At 31.8% G+C, this 17,366-nt stretch overlaps 4 protein-coding genes across 7 annotated transcripts; 3 read left to right on the forward strand and 1 right to left on the reverse strand.

Moving 5' to 3' along the window:
• The first annotated feature begins 4,054 nt into the window (after nucleotides 1-4,054).
• Nucleotides 4,055-5,853, forward strand: LOC107371808 (innexin inx1-like). The gene has a single exon (XM_015939970.3). The coding sequence runs from the start codon at nucleotides 4,055-4,057 to the stop codon at nucleotides 5,234-5,236; it is 1,182 nt and encodes a 393-aa protein (XP_015795456.2). The 3' UTR covers nucleotides 5,237-5,853.
• Nucleotides 5,854-6,312: 459 nt separating this feature from the next.
• Nucleotides 6,313-9,798, forward strand: LOC107371661 (transcription and mRNA export factor ENY2-like). Of its 4 annotated transcripts, none has more exons than XR_001570848.3 (3): nucleotides 6,313-6,836; nucleotides 7,960-9,306; nucleotides 9,463-9,798. XR_001570848.3 is itself a non-coding variant. In XM_089269052.1 (3 exons), the coding sequence occupies exon 1, from the start codon at nucleotides 6,450-6,452 to the stop codon at nucleotides 6,756-6,758; it is 309 nt and encodes a 102-aa protein (XP_089125178.1). In that variant the 5' UTR covers nucleotides 6,313-6,449; the 3' UTR covers nucleotides 6,759-6,836; nucleotides 7,960-8,041; nucleotides 8,129-8,472. The 4 variants fall into 4 exon arrangements, 3 of the variants coding, with proteins under 3 accessions (XP_089125178.1, XP_089125177.1, XP_089125179.1); XM_089269052.1 differs by lacking the exon at nucleotides 9,463-9,798 and having other exon boundaries at nucleotides 7,960-8,041; nucleotides 8,129-8,472; XM_089269051.1 differs by lacking the exon at nucleotides 9,463-9,798 and having other exon boundaries at nucleotides 7,960-8,472.
• LOC107371660 (ferric reductase 1) lies at nucleotides 7,242-12,161 on the reverse strand. Its single transcript, XM_015939805.3, has 3 exons — nucleotides 11,823-12,161; nucleotides 11,519-11,738; nucleotides 7,242-7,695 (listed from the first exon to the last, which is right to left on the reverse strand). Exons 1-3 carry the CDS (start codon nucleotides 12,019-12,021, stop codon nucleotides 7,617-7,619), a joined length of 498 nt encoding a protein of 165 aa, XP_015795291.1. The 5' UTR covers nucleotides 12,022-12,161; the 3' UTR covers nucleotides 7,242-7,616.
• A 910-nt stretch (nucleotides 12,162-13,071) lies between these two features.
• Nucleotides 13,072-14,722, forward strand: LOC107370837 (cholesterol 7-desaturase-like). Its single transcript, XM_089268845.1, has 5 exons — nucleotides 13,072-13,093; nucleotides 13,376-13,711; nucleotides 13,771-13,826; nucleotides 13,976-14,014; nucleotides 14,072-14,722. Exons 1-5 carry the CDS (start codon nucleotides 13,072-13,074, stop codon nucleotides 14,483-14,485), a joined length of 867 nt encoding a protein of 288 aa, XP_089124971.1. The 3' UTR covers nucleotides 14,486-14,722.
• The last annotated feature ends 2,644 nt before the right edge of the window (nucleotides 14,723-17,366 follow it).

Here is a 17,366-nt window from a genome sequence, read left to right on the forward strand (position 1 = left end):
AGTTGGGAATGACAATTTATTTTCTTAAAAATTCTTTTACTTGAGCCAATAGTTAGGTTTATTAACACAGTTTGTTGCCATAAAATAGTTTTCATTTGCAAATACATTTATATTACTAGTAACCTCTATACCAAAACTTCGGTTGTAATGTTTTCAGTTCCTTATTCATTTGTAAAGTGTCATTCGCTAGTGATTCATATTAACTCAGTTCACTCTAAAAAACATTTAGCCTTCTCTTCAGACCTCAACCATAAATATCTTCGATTCAATAACTTACAATTAAAGTCTCATCTACTGATTCTATTAATATCTGTTGATAACTTACCTCTGTGACACAGTGCTCTGTGAATCTCACAAGGGATGCATGGTTGGTCCTACGACAAGTTTGAATTTTTTTTGGGCTTAAAATATTCTAATGGATCAGATATGACCCTTTGTAAAGTCTTTCGTTTCGGAAATTCTTTGTTTCAAAGTTACAGGGTGTCAAAATTCAAAATTGTCGTAGGACCAACCATGCATTCCTTGTCAGTTTATGATCAAAGTTATTTGTAGGAGTTTGTGATTTCAAATTTATATCTTTGCAACGAAAAATTAACGGCTAGCTGCAGATTCTGCCAATTCAGACCAATGAAGATGATGGCCAAAACGAATTGCACAAACAGTTGGAGTAATATCATTTTTACCCTAATCATGGACTGAATATGTAATTCTAGATTATGATGAAAATAATCGGATTGCAAGATAAAGCTATTAACAAAATAAAACAATTTATATCATCTAAATATAACCATAATCATAACAGTTAAATATATGAGATGATAGAATCTTTATTTAGCTTTAGCTGACTAAATAAGAAACATTATTTATAAATTTTATCATTGAACATTCAAACAAGACTAGATGAACATTAACAGTTACAGATATTTACAGCACAATATTGTAAAAATGGTCAATTTAAAGGGTCACGGTTAACAAGATAACAATTGAAATTAAACAATAACATAATTTTAGAGAAAACATTTTTTGGAAAATATGAAAATCTATTTTAAGATAATTTTTCGTGAGATTAGCCACAGTTACACCAAATAAGTCTTTCCTCGCTTGTTTCCTCGCTTGTCTAACTCATTGATATAATCTTTCGCTTCTCCATAATACAATACCTTTATCGTCAGCTTAAATTGCTCTTTCTCCAACTTCTTGCGTTCATTTTCATCTTTCTCGAACATTAGCCTTTCTTCTGGTGAAGTGAAATAAAGTAATATTCATTTCCAGTTCCCTGAGCCCTTTTATTTACAGACATTTACTCCTAGTATGATGATGATCATGTTAAGGGTGGAAAGTAAAGACGAGAAGATCCTCCTCTCTTCTTTCTTTCTCCTCTCTTTCAGATTTTCGTTCTTTTGCCTGTACAGAATCTCAGATGATTGTGATTCACCAAAAAATCACATGGAACCAGTAAAACTTTTTTGTCTTATTTTTTAGCAACTTTTACATTTAATCATTTCTTTTATAATTTGTTCACTTGCTTTTCCCTGATTTTGAGGTTTCTTGCAGTTGCCATCGTTTACTTTAGCTTTTGTAACATTTCTCATCAACAGAATGGGTTAATTCACTTGAGTTGACCAAATTATTTACAATTATTAATATATCTTCTTGGATTGTTTGCTTTCAATACGATTCTTAATGCGTCAACATTGTTTTCAATTATTTGCAAAATGATCGCCCAATCTCTTTACCAATCAGCTAACCGTAAGTAAATTATTTTGAATCCTCTCTCGAACTTCCAATCATCATTTAGATTAAAAGCACGTCCAATATTTGATTATTCAAGCCATTTAAAATTGAACTCCTTTATATTATTGTTTGACTTGTTTGTTGATAAAAAACGCAAATATATTTAAAGTCATCTTAGATTTGCATTTCACTTTTATATTTTACAATTCGCATAGAACTGTAATATCAGATGTTTGGCAAAACTTGAAAAGTCTACTGATCGCCAACAGATTAATACTGATTAAATTGAGCACATTTTCATTTTTGATTCAACTTTAAAGTTGCACTGAATGAAAAGCTCAATCAACTTTCATCCATTATGTTAACTTCAATGACAGCCGCAGAAAATTTCCAAGTCAGCAACAATTAACAGTATCTTTAAAGGTTATTGGACTTTTTTCCCATCATCAACATTGAAATATTGACATTACCCTTTTGTCTGATCAGCTATCATCAACCAGAACAAAAGATATAGATGAGCAATTGGATTATCAATTCATTCTTGTGCTCCAATCATCACTTGATAAATGCTCATCACTATATTAAACGTGAAGAAGCATGCAATTTGTTTCCAATCCATCCAACAGCAACAATTTTATATGCAAATAGATTTGGAATGATTAAGCCAGCTGACGAAGATTCCGATTTCAGGATGATTACAATCTTAACAACTGTCGCTAATTGAGAAGTTCATGTTTGGTGACAAATGCGTAGTAACAAAGAGTCAATATGTTACAATCGGTTTGATTAGTCTGACTTACAAATTTAGTTGTAAATGAATGACTTATGTTGGTTAATACGTAAGTTTTAAAATGAAATAAATTTAAAATGACTGAGAAAATCAATTTCAGTGGAAATATTTCCGTAATTTTAGTTCCAACCATCAACTAGTAACTTAATTTTTGTCTTTACTTTTTCCTTTTGACATGGAAATGATTTTTCTTGATAAAGTTGAGTTTTTAAGATTGATGGATTCTCAGGAAAGTTTTTGCACTCTCACATTGTGTCCCATATTCCTGAGAAGATATTTATGCTCGAAAAGACATGAAGATAAAGACGATGAATGTTTATTACGAAGCTGGGTAGTCAGAACTAAAATTAGACTTGTTTCCTTTGCTTTATGGCGGAAAAAAAGCTGCGAGTTTATTATATTTTTCATCATCTTCCTATGATTTGTTTGGATTCTCATTCTTTTCCCGTTTATTTTTCTCGCTGCTGTTGTTATTGTTTTTGTTGTTAACAAGGAAATGAGATGAAACAAATGCGAGCATTTCTTTAGCTGATATTATCTTGTGTTTCCAAATAATCATGAGCTATTTACATGAGAGAGTAAACATCACGATTTAAGAATTCATTAGTTTTAAATTTCCTTGGTGCTTCCAATCTTTACCCTTTTAATTATTCTCCAAATTATGATGAGTAATATTGTGTTGATTTTTGGTTAAAAGTTGATATAAACATGCTATTTATGGTAAAATTAATTAGCTGAATGGTTGAATTGATTCAATTAACAACTTGTTTTGGTAATGGTTGTGATTACAGTAAGGGTTGTTGATGGTTAGTTGAGTGCGCTTTCATTTGTCAATCAGGTTGAACATGGTTGATAACATTTGAAACCAAAATCATTAATCGACTACTATTTTTGCCAATTAACCTTGTATTTGTCTATCAATGTATGAGTGTCAATCGTCGATGTTTGCGTACTTTTCATCGCGACACGTAATAAGTGTTTACCATTTATCACGAGTTTCTCTTAAATCAAAGATAATCAGTTGATCGGGTGAACTTGACTTTGAACGTATCATTTTGTTGTTGTTGTTGTTAGTAATCTTGTATGAAATTGAGGATATTCCAATCCATATTGTTTCATCAGTACAGAAAATTTGAATATCTGGTGTGATAAGACGTAAATCTTATTTATGGTTGTGCAGCCAAAAGAAGGAAGGAAATGAACCAGGAAAAAAGTTACATGAATTAAGGTAATTGGGTCGACCAAGGTTACAGATGATAATGATGTTGTTAGAGATGGAAGGAATTCTGTATCTGTGGGTGAAAAATGCTTTGTTCAGCGTATGTTGAAGTGACAAAGGTGGAAACCATCAACAGGTTATTTTTGTTGAAATATTGGACGCTTGAATAACAAAAATAGTTGAATTGTAGTGATTGGAAATGTCCCATGATGTAATGAAGAAATGTAAATGTTGTAACTGACTCGATTTTGTTTTATCTTCCAATTATAGTATAATGAGAGCAGTCTGGTTTCAGGGTGCAACACATAATTATGCTGGACTTATTTATTGGTTTGAAAAGGGTAACCAGACGACGAACTGTTCACATTGATAATGCCATCTTTCGATTACACTGGCTTTTTACTTCAGTTATATTGATTGCTTTTAGCATCCTTTTATCTGGTCGTCAATATGTTGGTGAACCAATCCATTGTATGGAAACCAATAATTTACCCAAAACAATGATAAACACCTATTGCTGGATCCAATCAACTTTCATCATTCCTGAGCCAAAACAGACAGCAAAGCAAGTTTCTTCGGCACCAACAACTTCCTATTTATCTATAAACCAGCGAGCAAGCTATGGTGAAACGGCTCACCCCTGGATCCGAAATTCGCAGGGTTACACTGGTAACCGAAAATGGCAAACCTATTACCAGTGGGTAACTTTTACACTCTTCTTCCAAGGTCTCCTCTTTTACTTTCCATATTACCTGTGGAAATTATGGGAAGGTGGGTTAATTAAAACCATCTCTCTTGGTATGCAAATTGCATTAATCACAGATGAAGAAAAGGGCCATAAGCGGAAAATCATTTTAGACTATTTTTACCGACATTTTGGTCATCACCGGCTGTATGCATGTAAATATTTCTTTTGTGAAGCTTTGTGCCTAGCCAATGTCATCTGCCAGTTGTATTTCACTGATTGGTTTTTCGACGGTGAATTTATCGACTATGGACCACTTACTGTGTCTTATATACTTTCAGAGAATCGGACTTCCCTGGTTAATCCAATGATTCGAATGTTCCCCCGGATGACCAAGTGCCGCTTCCAAAAGTATGGTGATTCTGGGGACATATCCACTTATGATATTCTGTGTATGTTGCCATTGAATGTGGTTAACGAGAAGATTTACCTTTTCCTCTGGTTCTGGTACTCCATACTATTAATCTTGACTGTTTTGTTAATCCTCTTTCGACTCTTCATTGTCATCTGTTTTTCTCTTCGTCCATATTTTCTCAAATCTCGATGTCGACTATCAAAGACAAAATGCCTTCGACTAATTTGTGCCAGAGGAAATATTGGTGATTGGTTTTTGATGTACATGTTGGCAAACAATCTGGATCCATTGTTAATAAGAGAAATCACTGATGGTCTTGGTAAAAAATTAGAAAGAGACGCAAACGGCTCAAAAAACCACATAGCAATGCAAGCGGTTCAAAAAATCACATAAATGTACTACCAAGTGATACAGTTACAGTTGAATTTCTATTGAAATATAAATGGAGTGATCATAACACGGTGCAACACATTAGTTGTAAAATATAAACAAAACAATCATCAAGCTTTACTATATTTACTTCACTTGTACTAATATAACACAAAAGTGCTTCCATTCTCCAATATTTCGCCGGTTGATAATACACCATGGTTTATGTTAATACAACCAAAATGCTGAAAAAGACCATTTAATCACAGTTGGCAAAATTCATAAAAACGTTTGAATATCACTTGCTTCAAAATAAATAATTCAAGAAGCGAGGGAAAAGGAAACGGTTCACTGGGTTGTAATAAGACTGTTTATCAACAATCCAATAATTTTAATTTGTACCAATCACGACGGTTCAATAGGACGCTTAAATGGATTTAAGTACGGATTGAAATTTTTAGAGGCCGTTTGGTCACAAAAAAACTTTAATTGTCTTCATGATATTGATCTATTTAGCTGATCCATTAATAGATGAAAGTTGGATAACATCGATTGTTTTTAAAAGATGAAATCAACTTGTACAATCTTTTGATATTCTTTTTTTGTATGAATGTAATCAATTAAATCTTACGCTTGAAAAATAATCTTTTGCCTGAAACTTTGATTGGCACCATTTTTGGACAGAAAAAATGGTCAAGAAAACGCGAATCGTAAATTATTTATAAAAAAATCAAATTCAAATTTCCCGGTATTCATATTCGGCGCCATCTGAAGTATTTATTGACAATGTTCACATTTTTTCTTGCATTTAGCCAAAGAGTATAACAAGAGAGCTCATTTAATGTAAAATCACTTTTGCCAATAAATAGTTGAAAAAGTCACCACAAGATGGCGCTGAAGAAGAAATCAAATGTTTTTCAATGTAAAAATATAGCGAACAGAGCCATGCAGCGGTGATGTGCCAGAACTAAAATTCATCTCAACATATATTTTATATGTTAATCTTTGTGCCAGAGGCATCTTGTGGTGACTTTTGCAACTTTTTTGTGATGCCAATTTCCCCATACAAGTGAACCCTCTTCTTACTCTTTGCATTTAGCAGTGAATTCACCTGAAAACTTGTAGTGATATTGAAAATTAATTGTTACCTAGCTTTTACTCTTTCGTTAAACCAATCTGCCAACTCAGTTAATATATTTTATTCTTGATTTACCAGATCTCATTTTCCCATTCAGATATGGATTTAAAAGACAAGATTGACCCAATGATTGACGAGGTTAGACACCAAGCAATGCGAAAATTGGAAGAAAATGGTAAGAAAGATGAGCTTAAACGAATGCTTCGAAACCGGTTAAATGAAAATCAATTTGATGAAAAAGTAGCCGAATTGTGTAAGAATTACATGAAAGATAAAAACATTGAAACGTTAACCGTTGATGAAATATTGAGAAATGTTACACCGGAAGCTCATAGGATTGTTCCAGATAGCGTTAAAAGAGAGCTGCTAACTGCCATCAAAGGTTTAATAACCGGGGATCAACAATAAAAGAACCAAGAAACGAAAGGATGGAGAAAGATAGAGGTGATGTTAATGATGATGATAGGAAGGTGAACTTGCATGTCAGTAAGTATGCCTCAGTTTTTTTTTGTTACCAGGGTCTTAGATTTGTAAAAAAAACTGAAAGATGAAGATGCTTACAGACAAGGATTTGTGCGTTCTAAATAGGAATTTTAGAACCTTCTTTCATTTTAATCCGTTCACTATTGTTCATTGTTCTGAAACATTGACTGTCACCATGATAGTTTGATGAATTGAAATTCAATTGAGTGAACGGGCCAAGAAAAAAGAAGCGATTGAGGTCATCATTAGATGGTTAATTGATTAACAGCTAGAGTATTTATGCCGAGATTTCATGCAGAGCTGGTTAGATTCTTGATGGATTGTAATCCTGGTATATTTTTTCATGCTTGTCAATTGATCTTCAAGATCAAGGGGAAATATTAGCCGTCATGAATTGTGACAGTAATCTTTTTATCAACAAAAAAACGGTCAACATTCTTTTTTTATTTATTTTAGCTCGTGATAAATACTTTTTGGTAGTGAATATCTGGGAGGAACATTATACTCTCCTTTTATCCTCCTTCTACTTTGTTTTTGTGGATGGTCACTGGGCTACTTACCCAAACAAGTAGTTATACATTAATGAAAATGGTGAATTAGAGCAAAACTATTGTAAAAAAAGTAAAGAGTTGTATGATGATGAGTAAAGAGAGGATAGACAAGGAGAGATATGACAATTTATGCTTAATTGCTCAGATATATAAAAGGATTTTTGATGGCCGAAGGAAGAGCGATTGAAAGTGCATTTACAATATACGTTATGCGTTGTTGGTTAAAGATTAATTATGTTGAGTAAAATTGTTCAGCTTCATAGGCCAATATGTTTGCGTAGTAGAGTTTCTTGTTTTGAACAATTGTTGCTCTGCAAATAAAGAGAAATAGGAAAAAAATTAGTAAACAATTGTTGAATTTTGAATCAATTGTAAAGAGGAAATGTTTAACTTTGATGTTTGGGTGAATGTTGATGTTACGGCGAAGAAAAGTTTCCCTTTAATCAATCATTACTCTTTATATGAACATTGATTAGCTTAATCTTCCAAAACTTCCCATCTTTTGACATTTTTATCCCATCCGCACTTCAAATGAGTCAATTAAATTAATTGCTTTTCTATTATTTTTCTTTCAGATGCCAAACGAAAAGTGAATTTTAAAGAACATCAATGAATCATTTTATATTGGAAATGAAGAATGGATCAACATCTAGAACAGTATGTCAGGAAATTAAACACTTTGGTGCCCTCAATTGAACTTTCTAATTCACTTTTTTTCCTGTTTATTTGGATTCTACAAAAAAGCTTCCAATCATCACCATATTTCAAAAGATATGTAATGAAGTGTATCCAATATGTGAGGAAATGTCCAAAAGATAACGCAACTCAACATTTTCGCAGGATATTAGTCCAAAGCATCATTTTTTCATTCATCTTTCTCATCTAACGGCTATCATTGATGACGGAAATCTATCAAACAATGTGATACTGCGGTAACAATCTGGCCTTTTAAAATACATCACTAACTCCACAAAAAGCATTAATATTGTTATTATCATTATCGTTTTTATAGAAGAGAAAAAAAAGATCCTTAATTGTATCAAATAATAAGTAAAAATTACATTCAGTAATTGTTATAAGAAGAAAAAGAGTTTTCTCAATGTTACTAATAATGATTTTGATGTTATCAGGGAAATAATTCGGTCAAGCCAATTGGTTGTTTATGGTGTAATTAACGTGTTTGTTAAATAGGAAGCCACGAAACGTAATAGGAGCTAATAATGTGTAAATTTGATTTACGAAATTTGAAGCTACCAAACTCGCTCACTGAATTGCCTCGGACGTTAATTTTGTTTTAAAAATACACAAATTCAAATGAAAACATGTACACAAACGCCAACAAAACTCATCTATATAAATACCAATTTATGTACGGCAGATGATGATTGTGATTTAGATTTATATGGATAATGAAAGGAAGGATCCAAAAAGATGTTTTATTTTGACCACCCGCTGTAGCCTCAAGAGTTAAACACGCGTGTGTTTACCATTCACTCTGCTTTTGAGGTTAAATTATAATCGTTATTTAATATTATTTAACCAACAATTGGATAAGCATAAACCAGAAGAGAAAGATTAAGATGCTGATGGTGATGCCGATGAAGGAGAGCAACTGGAATTTCACCCGTTTTTTTCGCTGATTTATATAAAATTAGCTTTTGTGTATTATAAAAATATAAGTGTTTATGAAAAAGTGAAATTGTAGCTTGTTGTTTCCAGATTTGAAACATTAGCACTCTAATTCAACAATTTCTGGAGGAAGAGTAAATTTAGAGGCAGCGATTATCATCCTCATCATCACAACATTAAAAATCAGCCTCACTCGGAAACGACAATAATTTATTCATTTTTGCCGGCAACTATTATGTTAATTATACGCCAAAAGATTGCTGTAAACTACTGGCTAAATTGCAATTTATTTGGTAATTAGAGATTTTATAATTGATTTTAATTAGATGCCTCATGATTGTATGTTTTATTCAGATTTAAATCATTTTTACTCTACAACACATTTTGTATTGTTTTAGTCGATATTTCTAATTCTGATTTTTCTTTTCTCGGATCAAATTGGGGTTTAGGCTGTTAACTCAAACTACATCGAAAGACAACCAAGATGATATAAAATTGGCTGTTCATCCATCATCTACTACGGTTCAGTTGATCAAATATAAATTAAATCAACTATGACAATGAGGAAGTATCCTAACCAAAGGTTTTCTGTTATTAACCTTGAAATCAAATTAATATCAAAAATATCAGGTTAAAAAGTGCAAACATTTGAACATTGCGGTTATTTTTACATTCTCAAATCATCTAAAACACAACCACAACAATAACCATTAATTTCACCGATTAAACTTCCTCGTTAATTGAAGCAATTAATAGATTCGAAAATAAAGCCTTTAAAATTCAAATCAGCTACTCTAATTAATGTAAATTTAACTTCTAATTAGATTTAATTTATCAAGCAACTTCAAAATTATACACATTTTATTATAAATTTAGTACAACTATCTCGGTTTAATAGCGATTATCAAAGTGTAGGACTGTTGCTTCAACTTAATTTTCATTCAACCCTATTTGAGCAAACATTCACCTAGAATAATTAAATTTAATTCGACCATCGATTATCTGTTCTATTAAAAATGGGCCTGAAAATTTTTTGATTATCCATTGATCAACTAATAACAACATCTAATAGTATTTATAAATAGACCATTATTGTTGACAATACTTTATTATATTGCAACAATACTGAGTTAGTCTTTTTTTGTTGTGCACTTAAAATTGGTTGATTGATCATTTGCAAACACTTCTGTTTAATTGTTGGTTGATTCAATTGGATTGTTCAAAAAAAATAATGGTAAATTGATTGAACCTGATTGGTGGACAAATTTCGTAATTAGTGTGTTAAATAAAGCAAATTGGAGGGTTTGATGAGTCAACGACAAAGAGTAAAGGAAGAAGAGTGTGCAATTCAATGGTGAATCTAAACCAAAATTTTTTTTTGGTGTCAGAAGATGGCGCGAGAAAGAGACTCTTTCTTTTTACTTTCTTTACAAATTTTTTACTCTCTTTTTCTCTTTCATTTCTCTTTCTTTTCACCATTAAAAATTAAGTTAACACAATTAATACCAACATTAGAAAAGGCTTTTTTGACTACTTTTCAATCATTTTAAGATTATTTTAATTGATTTTGATGATTTTGATGCTATGATTTCTTATTTAATGATAAATTTGTAATGATTTAACCGACAAATTTCACTTTAATTAACAAAATCTGGCCTAATCAAGCAAAAGTCTATCAAAAAGTTTTTTTCATCATTCTATTACAGTTTTGGGACTGTTAGGACTGGTATTCATTCTTTTAGTGCTTAGATTCATAATTCAATGGTAAATTTTTTAACCGATAGATCTACCCAACATTATACTAACGACAAGTTATTCACCATTTGCTTTATATGGAGGTAGATTCCCTAAAATCAATACAGAATTCCTTAACAGAATAATCAAAATAGTCCCAAAACTGTAATAGAATGATGAAAAAACTTTTTGATAGACTTTTGCTTGATTAGGCCAGATTTTGTTAATTAAAGTGAAATTTGTCGGTTAAATCATTACAAATTTATCATTAAATAAGAAATCATAGCATCAAAATCATCAAAATCAATTAAAATAATCTTAAAATGATTGAAAAGTAGTCAAAAAAGCCTTTTCTAATGTTGGTATTAATTGTGTTAACTTAATTTTTAATGGTGAAAAGAAAGAGAAATGAAAGAGAAAAAGAGAGTAAAAAATTTGTAAAGAAAGTAAAAAGAAAGAGTCTCTTTCTCGCGCCATCTTCTGACACCAAAAAAAAATTTTGGATCAGAGTTAGTATTGAATTGCTCTCTCTTCTTCCTTTACTCTTTGGTCAACGATCACTTTGTTGTGAATCATATGTTTTTAGCTTTTATCCACCGTTTAACTCTTTTTAGAAATGCAGAACCTAATCAACTAAATTAAAAATTAATTGATCTGCTGATTTTGTCATTCTATTTTTTCAAATTATAAAAAGTGGAAACCTATCAACAATCATCTAAACATCGTTAAACAAGCGAACAAAATTGGTGCAAAAAAAGTTAGTGATGTTACCTGAAGATTACTTCACCAGACTGAGGAACTGTGGCTTCCCAAACAAGATTGACACCCTTCTTTGGCCTGGGATCCGTGTGAGTGATGGCTGAACATGAATTAATTGGTTGCATTCCCGTTGTGGACATAAAAGAACCAATTGGATGGTGTGAAACGGCATCCAAAGCTTGTACTAAAAATCCTTTGAAAGTTGCTACTTTATCCCGTTGAAAGATTTCAACTAATGGTGAAGAAGGAGGAGGAAGAAATAACATTGACATTATTATGCCTTCCAACAATTATAATCAGTGTAATGAAATCTTACCGCCAATCTTATCACCGGGTGAAAATTTCTTTCCATGAGCTACAACATAAAATGGAGCTTGAGCCACTGGTTGAGATGGAACTCCATGGCCGTGTTCAGGTGAAAGGGAACTACAAGTTTCCTCTGGTGCACCGGAGGGATAACCATATGCTGATTCACCGATTAACAAAATAAATGTAAACACAACAATTGGTAACATGGTTGATGTTTGTTTATTTGGATGTCTCAAGATTCGCAATCGAAGAGTAAAGCTGTTGTAATGATGGATGCACACAAGAACGATAAAAGCCTTTCCTTTTTTTGGTGGTTGGTGATGAAGATTACTTCACTTGATTACAGTTAACAACTAACCCGAAAATTACAAATCCGATTTTCACTAAATCATCTCTTCTCTCTATCTCTATCTTCCTCTCCCTCTTCTTTTTCTCTACTTTTCTCCCTCTCTTTTTCATCTTCATCATTTTTTAGATTAACTCATCCTCTTTGCTACCTAACCTCACCTCACTTTCTTTACGTCCTCCTCATCACCATCATTATTATTATTATCTTCATCATCGCTTCCAGTACAACGTACAATAATACATAACAAATTTTACCAGGCTTGGGTCTAACTTGTGAAGCGAAATTTACTGGTATTACTGATGATTATTACTGAAACGGTTGGCCTGATTTAACTCATAATCAACATTAACTGAATTGCCCAAATCTTGATTTGTGAATGAGTTAACATTTATTATCATTCTTTAATCTTTACCATTTATAAATTATTATTAGCAATTGTATCAGTAGTTGTATGAACATCATTACTGGTATTGTTAATCCTATTGCGGTCCAACTTTCAATTGTTTTACATTGAGTTGACCCGTTCAACTGATTTAACAATGCACTCAAAATGTATACTGACAACTGAACTTAAATTACAATTGCGATAACTTTTACAATTTATAGCTATACTTATGAAATTTATTTTACGTAAATTCTAGAGGATAAATAGAAGGGTTAAACGAGATTGAATTTAAAAATTTTTACCTGATTTTCCGGTTTTGCTTCGTTCAAAGATGTGAAAGTAAATTCATCTTTTATCTAAAATCTCAGAGTTACTTGAAGACACACATTTTTTCTTATCAGCTGAATTTGCTGTCCTTGTACTTTTTTGACCTAATCTTTTCCTAGTTTACTGATTGAACTGACAGAATATAACCTAACTGGTTCATAACTAGTTGAACCTGCAAATGTTGATGTTGAAGTAATGACACTCAAACAAAACCTATGTGAGTTAGAGTTTAATGTGATTTTCAATTGCAATTTAGATTTAATTGTTACCATTTACTTAGCTAATTAAAGTTGCGCTTTTTGTTTTTAATATAAAACTTTCTGAAACAACTTTACTCCTTGACAATGAGATTTGACGGTTTACTGGATGTCTCTGAAGAGTATCTCTTGCTGGTTTATCAAAGTCTTAGTGTCCAACTGATTGTTTATTTAATCGCGCTAGCCTTTGTTTTCTGGGCAGTTATTGTTCTTACTAGCCCTGTTAATCTGATTCGAGTAAGTATTTCAATTGGTTGTCCATTTTGATGCAACATTTTTTGAATATCAATCTTTTCCCAATGGATGGATTGGTGTTTGTGAATCTCAACACCTGAAAAACAATAAAATTGAACGTTTTGATTTCTGTGGACACAGAATTATCTTATTCAGATCTTCATCATCACCTAAAAAACTTTATGCTTTGGATGCATTTTGTCCACATTTAGGGACTGATTTCTCTGTTGGTGGTAAAATAGTGAAAAAATGGGATTCTGATTGTGTCCGTTGTCCATTTCATGGCTGGGTATTCAGAGCAAATGATGGATTATGCCTTGAAGTTCCTTATGCTAAGGATAGAAGTATGTTAATTCATCTAATAGTTGGTCTGATATCTAACTCACAACAATTTATTTGTCAGAGCCACCAAATGGAGTAAAAGTATGGAAATGTCTTGAGATGAATGGATTCATTTACATTTGACATCATTCAGAAGGTAATCAGCCGAGTTGCTCATTTGTAATATGTTAATTATTTCATCTCTACTCTTCTACCAACTTTCAGATGAAGATCCGACTTGGACTCCGCCTGATATTGATCATATTTCGACCAAAAAATGGAAATAATTCGGACGAACCGAGCATTCACTCAATTGCTTACTTCAAGTGAGTAGAGTTAACATGCTTTTATATCTTCCACTACAATTTCAATCTTCTTTCCAGGAGATACCTGAAAACGGAGCTGATTCTGCACATTTAAATGAAATTCACGCTCCATCTTTCATGTTGGGAGGAAAAGTACAAGCTGCAAAAAACTCTGTAATCGACGCTTTCTGTCATAGCTGGGAAATTACATGGCAAAAGGGTACATCAAATGAAAGTCACAAAGCTAATGTCACTCTGAAATCAATTACTTTTTTGTTTGGTTTCAAATTGCTTGACGTTAATTTTGATAAAGTAGAGCAAATCGGACCTGCAATCGTTAATCTATTCTTCAATTTCAACTTTTTTGGAATCCAATTCGAAGGCTGTTACATTCAAAGTGCGATCCCACTGGCTATCGACAAACAGAAAATTGTTCATCATTTATACATGGAGCCAAAATGGATAACATCAATTCTTGCTCAGTTTTTTTAAGAGTTGAAGCAATCATGATAAGTTTAAAAATCAATTCAGATAATTTGTCAACTATTAATCTATAGTTTCTTTTATGCTCTTTTCTTTGGTCCTAGCTTGAACGAGACATTCAAATATGGAGCAATTTTATCTGAATAACCCAAATATAGTGAAGGAAGAGAAACAAATTGTTGCATTCCGTCGCTGGTATTCCCAATTTTACAGCAATCCTAAAGAGCCACAGCACAAATTTGAAGATCTCTGGTAACATAAATTACTTGTCACATCGTCTATTCAAAATTAATCTATTGTATCAATAATAAACACTAAAAAGCAAAGATACTATTGATTCAAGCACATTTTGGACTTTTTTTTTAATCCAACTTCAGTTTGATGAATTTGCGTACATCAATAACCAAATTCAGGGAACAATCAGGTTGCAAAAAAAAGATGAACCCGATGATGTGAATAAATGTAAACTAATCAAATGGTTGATTTGTATTTAGCAAATTAGTTGAGCAATAATAAGGGAAGTTGGTGATTACTGATGAATTGAGAGATTAATCTTATGTTAAATTTGTACTTTCAAATGATGCAACTGTTTCTTAATCTGATTGTTTATTATTACGTTTACTTCTTTAGGATTCATTACAGATTAGATGATATTAGATTTTTTTGAAACTAATATCATGAGGACAAAGATGTTGTAGATATGAAGGAGTTCAGGAAAGATGATAATTTAATGTAAAGTTATCAAGTTATGATGATCAAAATGTTGGCCTTGTTTAGTGTTTATGGTGACAGTGACCCCGAAGATGTTGATGATGATTCTGATGATGGAGTTGAGGATGGGTTTAAGCACGATTAACAGGGAACAATACAAATGTAGGAAAGATTATCGGTCTCATCTTGGCCTTCAATGAATGACACTTTTTTTAAGTCGTTGATTAAGTTAATTGCTAAAAATGAAAGGTATTACGAGATGATGATGAAAATGAACAATTGAATAGATGGATGAAAGAAAAGAAGCAAAAAGTAGGTGTAATTGGAGTTATTCTTGTTTTAAGAAGCAATTATAATAATATTACTCTTCTTCATCTCCTTCTTCCCGAAATATAATGAAACCTCATCCTACTTGCGGCATTTTAGACAGACAAATGTGATAATAAAAAGAAGACGAGGGTTGAAATCGAGAGCGAAAGTAAACGTTGAATTAACGGGTTTCAGATGATAATGGTGGCTTTAATGATGATGAAGACTAAAATGACTTTGGGATGGACTGTAGAGATGATTTTGTTTTGTTTTTTGCACATTAAAAGTCAAGAGATGCTTGATATGTAATGGATCCATTGTTTTTCCCAAAAATTAATGATGATGATTATTATTGTTATTATAACAATAACAACAGCACAAAATTTGCTTCATCCAAAAATTGGAAACGATGTAATTGTGTTGTCCAATAACTTTTAGCAAATAATGAAAAATATAAACATAATCATGGTTATAATTCACAAATTATTTCCATTCTCTTGATCGCTTTCCATTATTCGCTGAAACTTGTTTGATGTCAGAAGATTACAAACTAAATTAAATATTCATAAGCACCTCCACTCATTAGATTTCACAGTCGATCGACGGTTCCGTTGACTTTAACGCCTTAATAGAGTGTAAATAATACTGTACTTTAGATGCTGAAGAAGAGCAAATCTAAATATTAATACAACCAAATGAGCCATGAAATAGCATCAACAACCGTGAGAGGGAAATTTGAAATTTGCACATTTTTCAGTAATGATTAAATGGTTAAAAGGGAAATTACAACATCGAGAATTTAATAATTAAAAATTAAAACTGTACAATTAGAGTGGAAAGGGAAGTTGAAAATTGAAATAATTAATACTTAACCAGATAACATTGAAATAAGGGTTAATCACGGACGAAATGAAAGATAAAAGAGTTAGATAAGAAGATCATATTAGAATTTTTATTGTAAATCAAATTACTGGTTCATTATTAAATCAATCTCTGTTAAAAAGTGAAGATAATCTAATCTACACTAAAAATATTCAATAATACTCATCAAGCTTTTTACGGAATGAGGAACTGCTTTACCAATTGATATTCATCAATTCACTCCAATAAGACACTTTTATGATGTTTATATTAAAGAGTATACTCTTTGATTATGATACAAGAATTTTTTCTCTGTAAATAATTCCAAGTGTTTAATTGTCAAGAGTTTTAATTGAATTTTACTGTTCGTATTTTCAGAGTTGATTAGAGTTCATTAATCAAATGATGAATTTATTTGAATCCAAGTAGTAATGGTAATGTATCTTTAACTATCTGATCTTTTATCGATATTTTTGTTTTCATGTTTTAACATCAAAAGTTTTTCATTGTGGCTTTTTTGTGAACTTTAAACTTGTTTTTGGATTCGGCTCCGAATAGTTATTTTGAATTTGATCATTTTTATCATAGAATGAATGATTAAAGTTTATCTAATTTTAAGAATAGTTGCTAACGATTTCCGTTTGCATGGAAACCAAATGAATAAACAGGTAGGAAAATGTTTATAAAAGATAAAGTCAGCTGTTTTATACCTCGCGGTTATTTTGCCATTTAGTGTTGATTATAAGAGTTGTTTCAACATGTAGTGTACAAGATGGAGCTATTCAATCAAGTTACTGTGCTCTGATACGATTCAGAGTTAAAATAACACGTCTTGATGGGAAAGATGGTTACTGCTGGGTTGTCTAGGTCAAATGAAAGTCACCAAAATCTGAGGGAAAACCACCTAAAATTTGTCCCGACTTTTGAAATATAAATTTAAATGGGTGAATGGCCAAGCCTACCTCAAAAAAAGCACAAGAAGATGCCGATTTCAAATTGACTGATCTTT

Source organism: Tetranychus urticae, chromosome 3 (assembly GCF_039701765.1).
Source record: "Tetranychus urticae isolate SD_2017Ah chromosome 3, NJAU_TeUrti_SD_1.0, whole genome shotgun sequence".
Classification (NCBI taxonomy): domain Eukaryota; kingdom Metazoa; phylum Arthropoda; class Arachnida; order Trombidiformes; family Tetranychidae; genus Tetranychus; species Tetranychus urticae.

Excerpts from the sequence above, each read along its gene's own strand:
- LOC107370837 (XM_089268845.1), top strand. The coding sequence starts at position 13,072 with ATGACACTCAAACAAAACCTAT. Across the intron at positions 13,094-13,375 it reads GACACTCAAACAAAACCTAT|TATTTCAATTGGTTGTCCAT; the intron begins GTGAGTTAGAGT and ends GATTCGAGTAAG. Across the intron at positions 14,015-14,071 it reads CACTCAATTGCTTACTTCAA|GAGATACCTGAAAACGGAGC; the intron begins GTGAGTAGAGTT and ends TCTTCTTTCCAG.
- LOC107371661 (XM_089269051.1), top strand. The coding sequence starts at position 6,450 with ATGGATTTAAAAGACAAGATTGACCCAATGATTGACGAGGTTAGACAC.
- LOC107371808 (XM_015939970.3), top strand. The coding sequence starts at position 4,055 with ATGCTGGACTTATTTATTGGTTTGAAAAGGGTAACCAGACGACGAACT.
- LOC107371660 (XM_015939805.3), bottom strand. The coding sequence starts at position 12,021 with ATGTTACCAATTGTTGTGTTTACATTTATTTTGTTAATCGGTGAATCA. Across the intron at positions 11,739-11,822 it reads ACCCGGTGATAAGATTGGCG|TTGAAATCTTTCAACGGGAT; the intron begins GTAAGATTTCAT and ends CTTCACCATTAG. Across the intron at positions 7,696-11,518 it reads TCTGGTGAAGTAATCTTCAG|AGCAACAATTGTTCAAAACA; the intron begins GTAACATCACTA and ends CTTTATTTGCAG.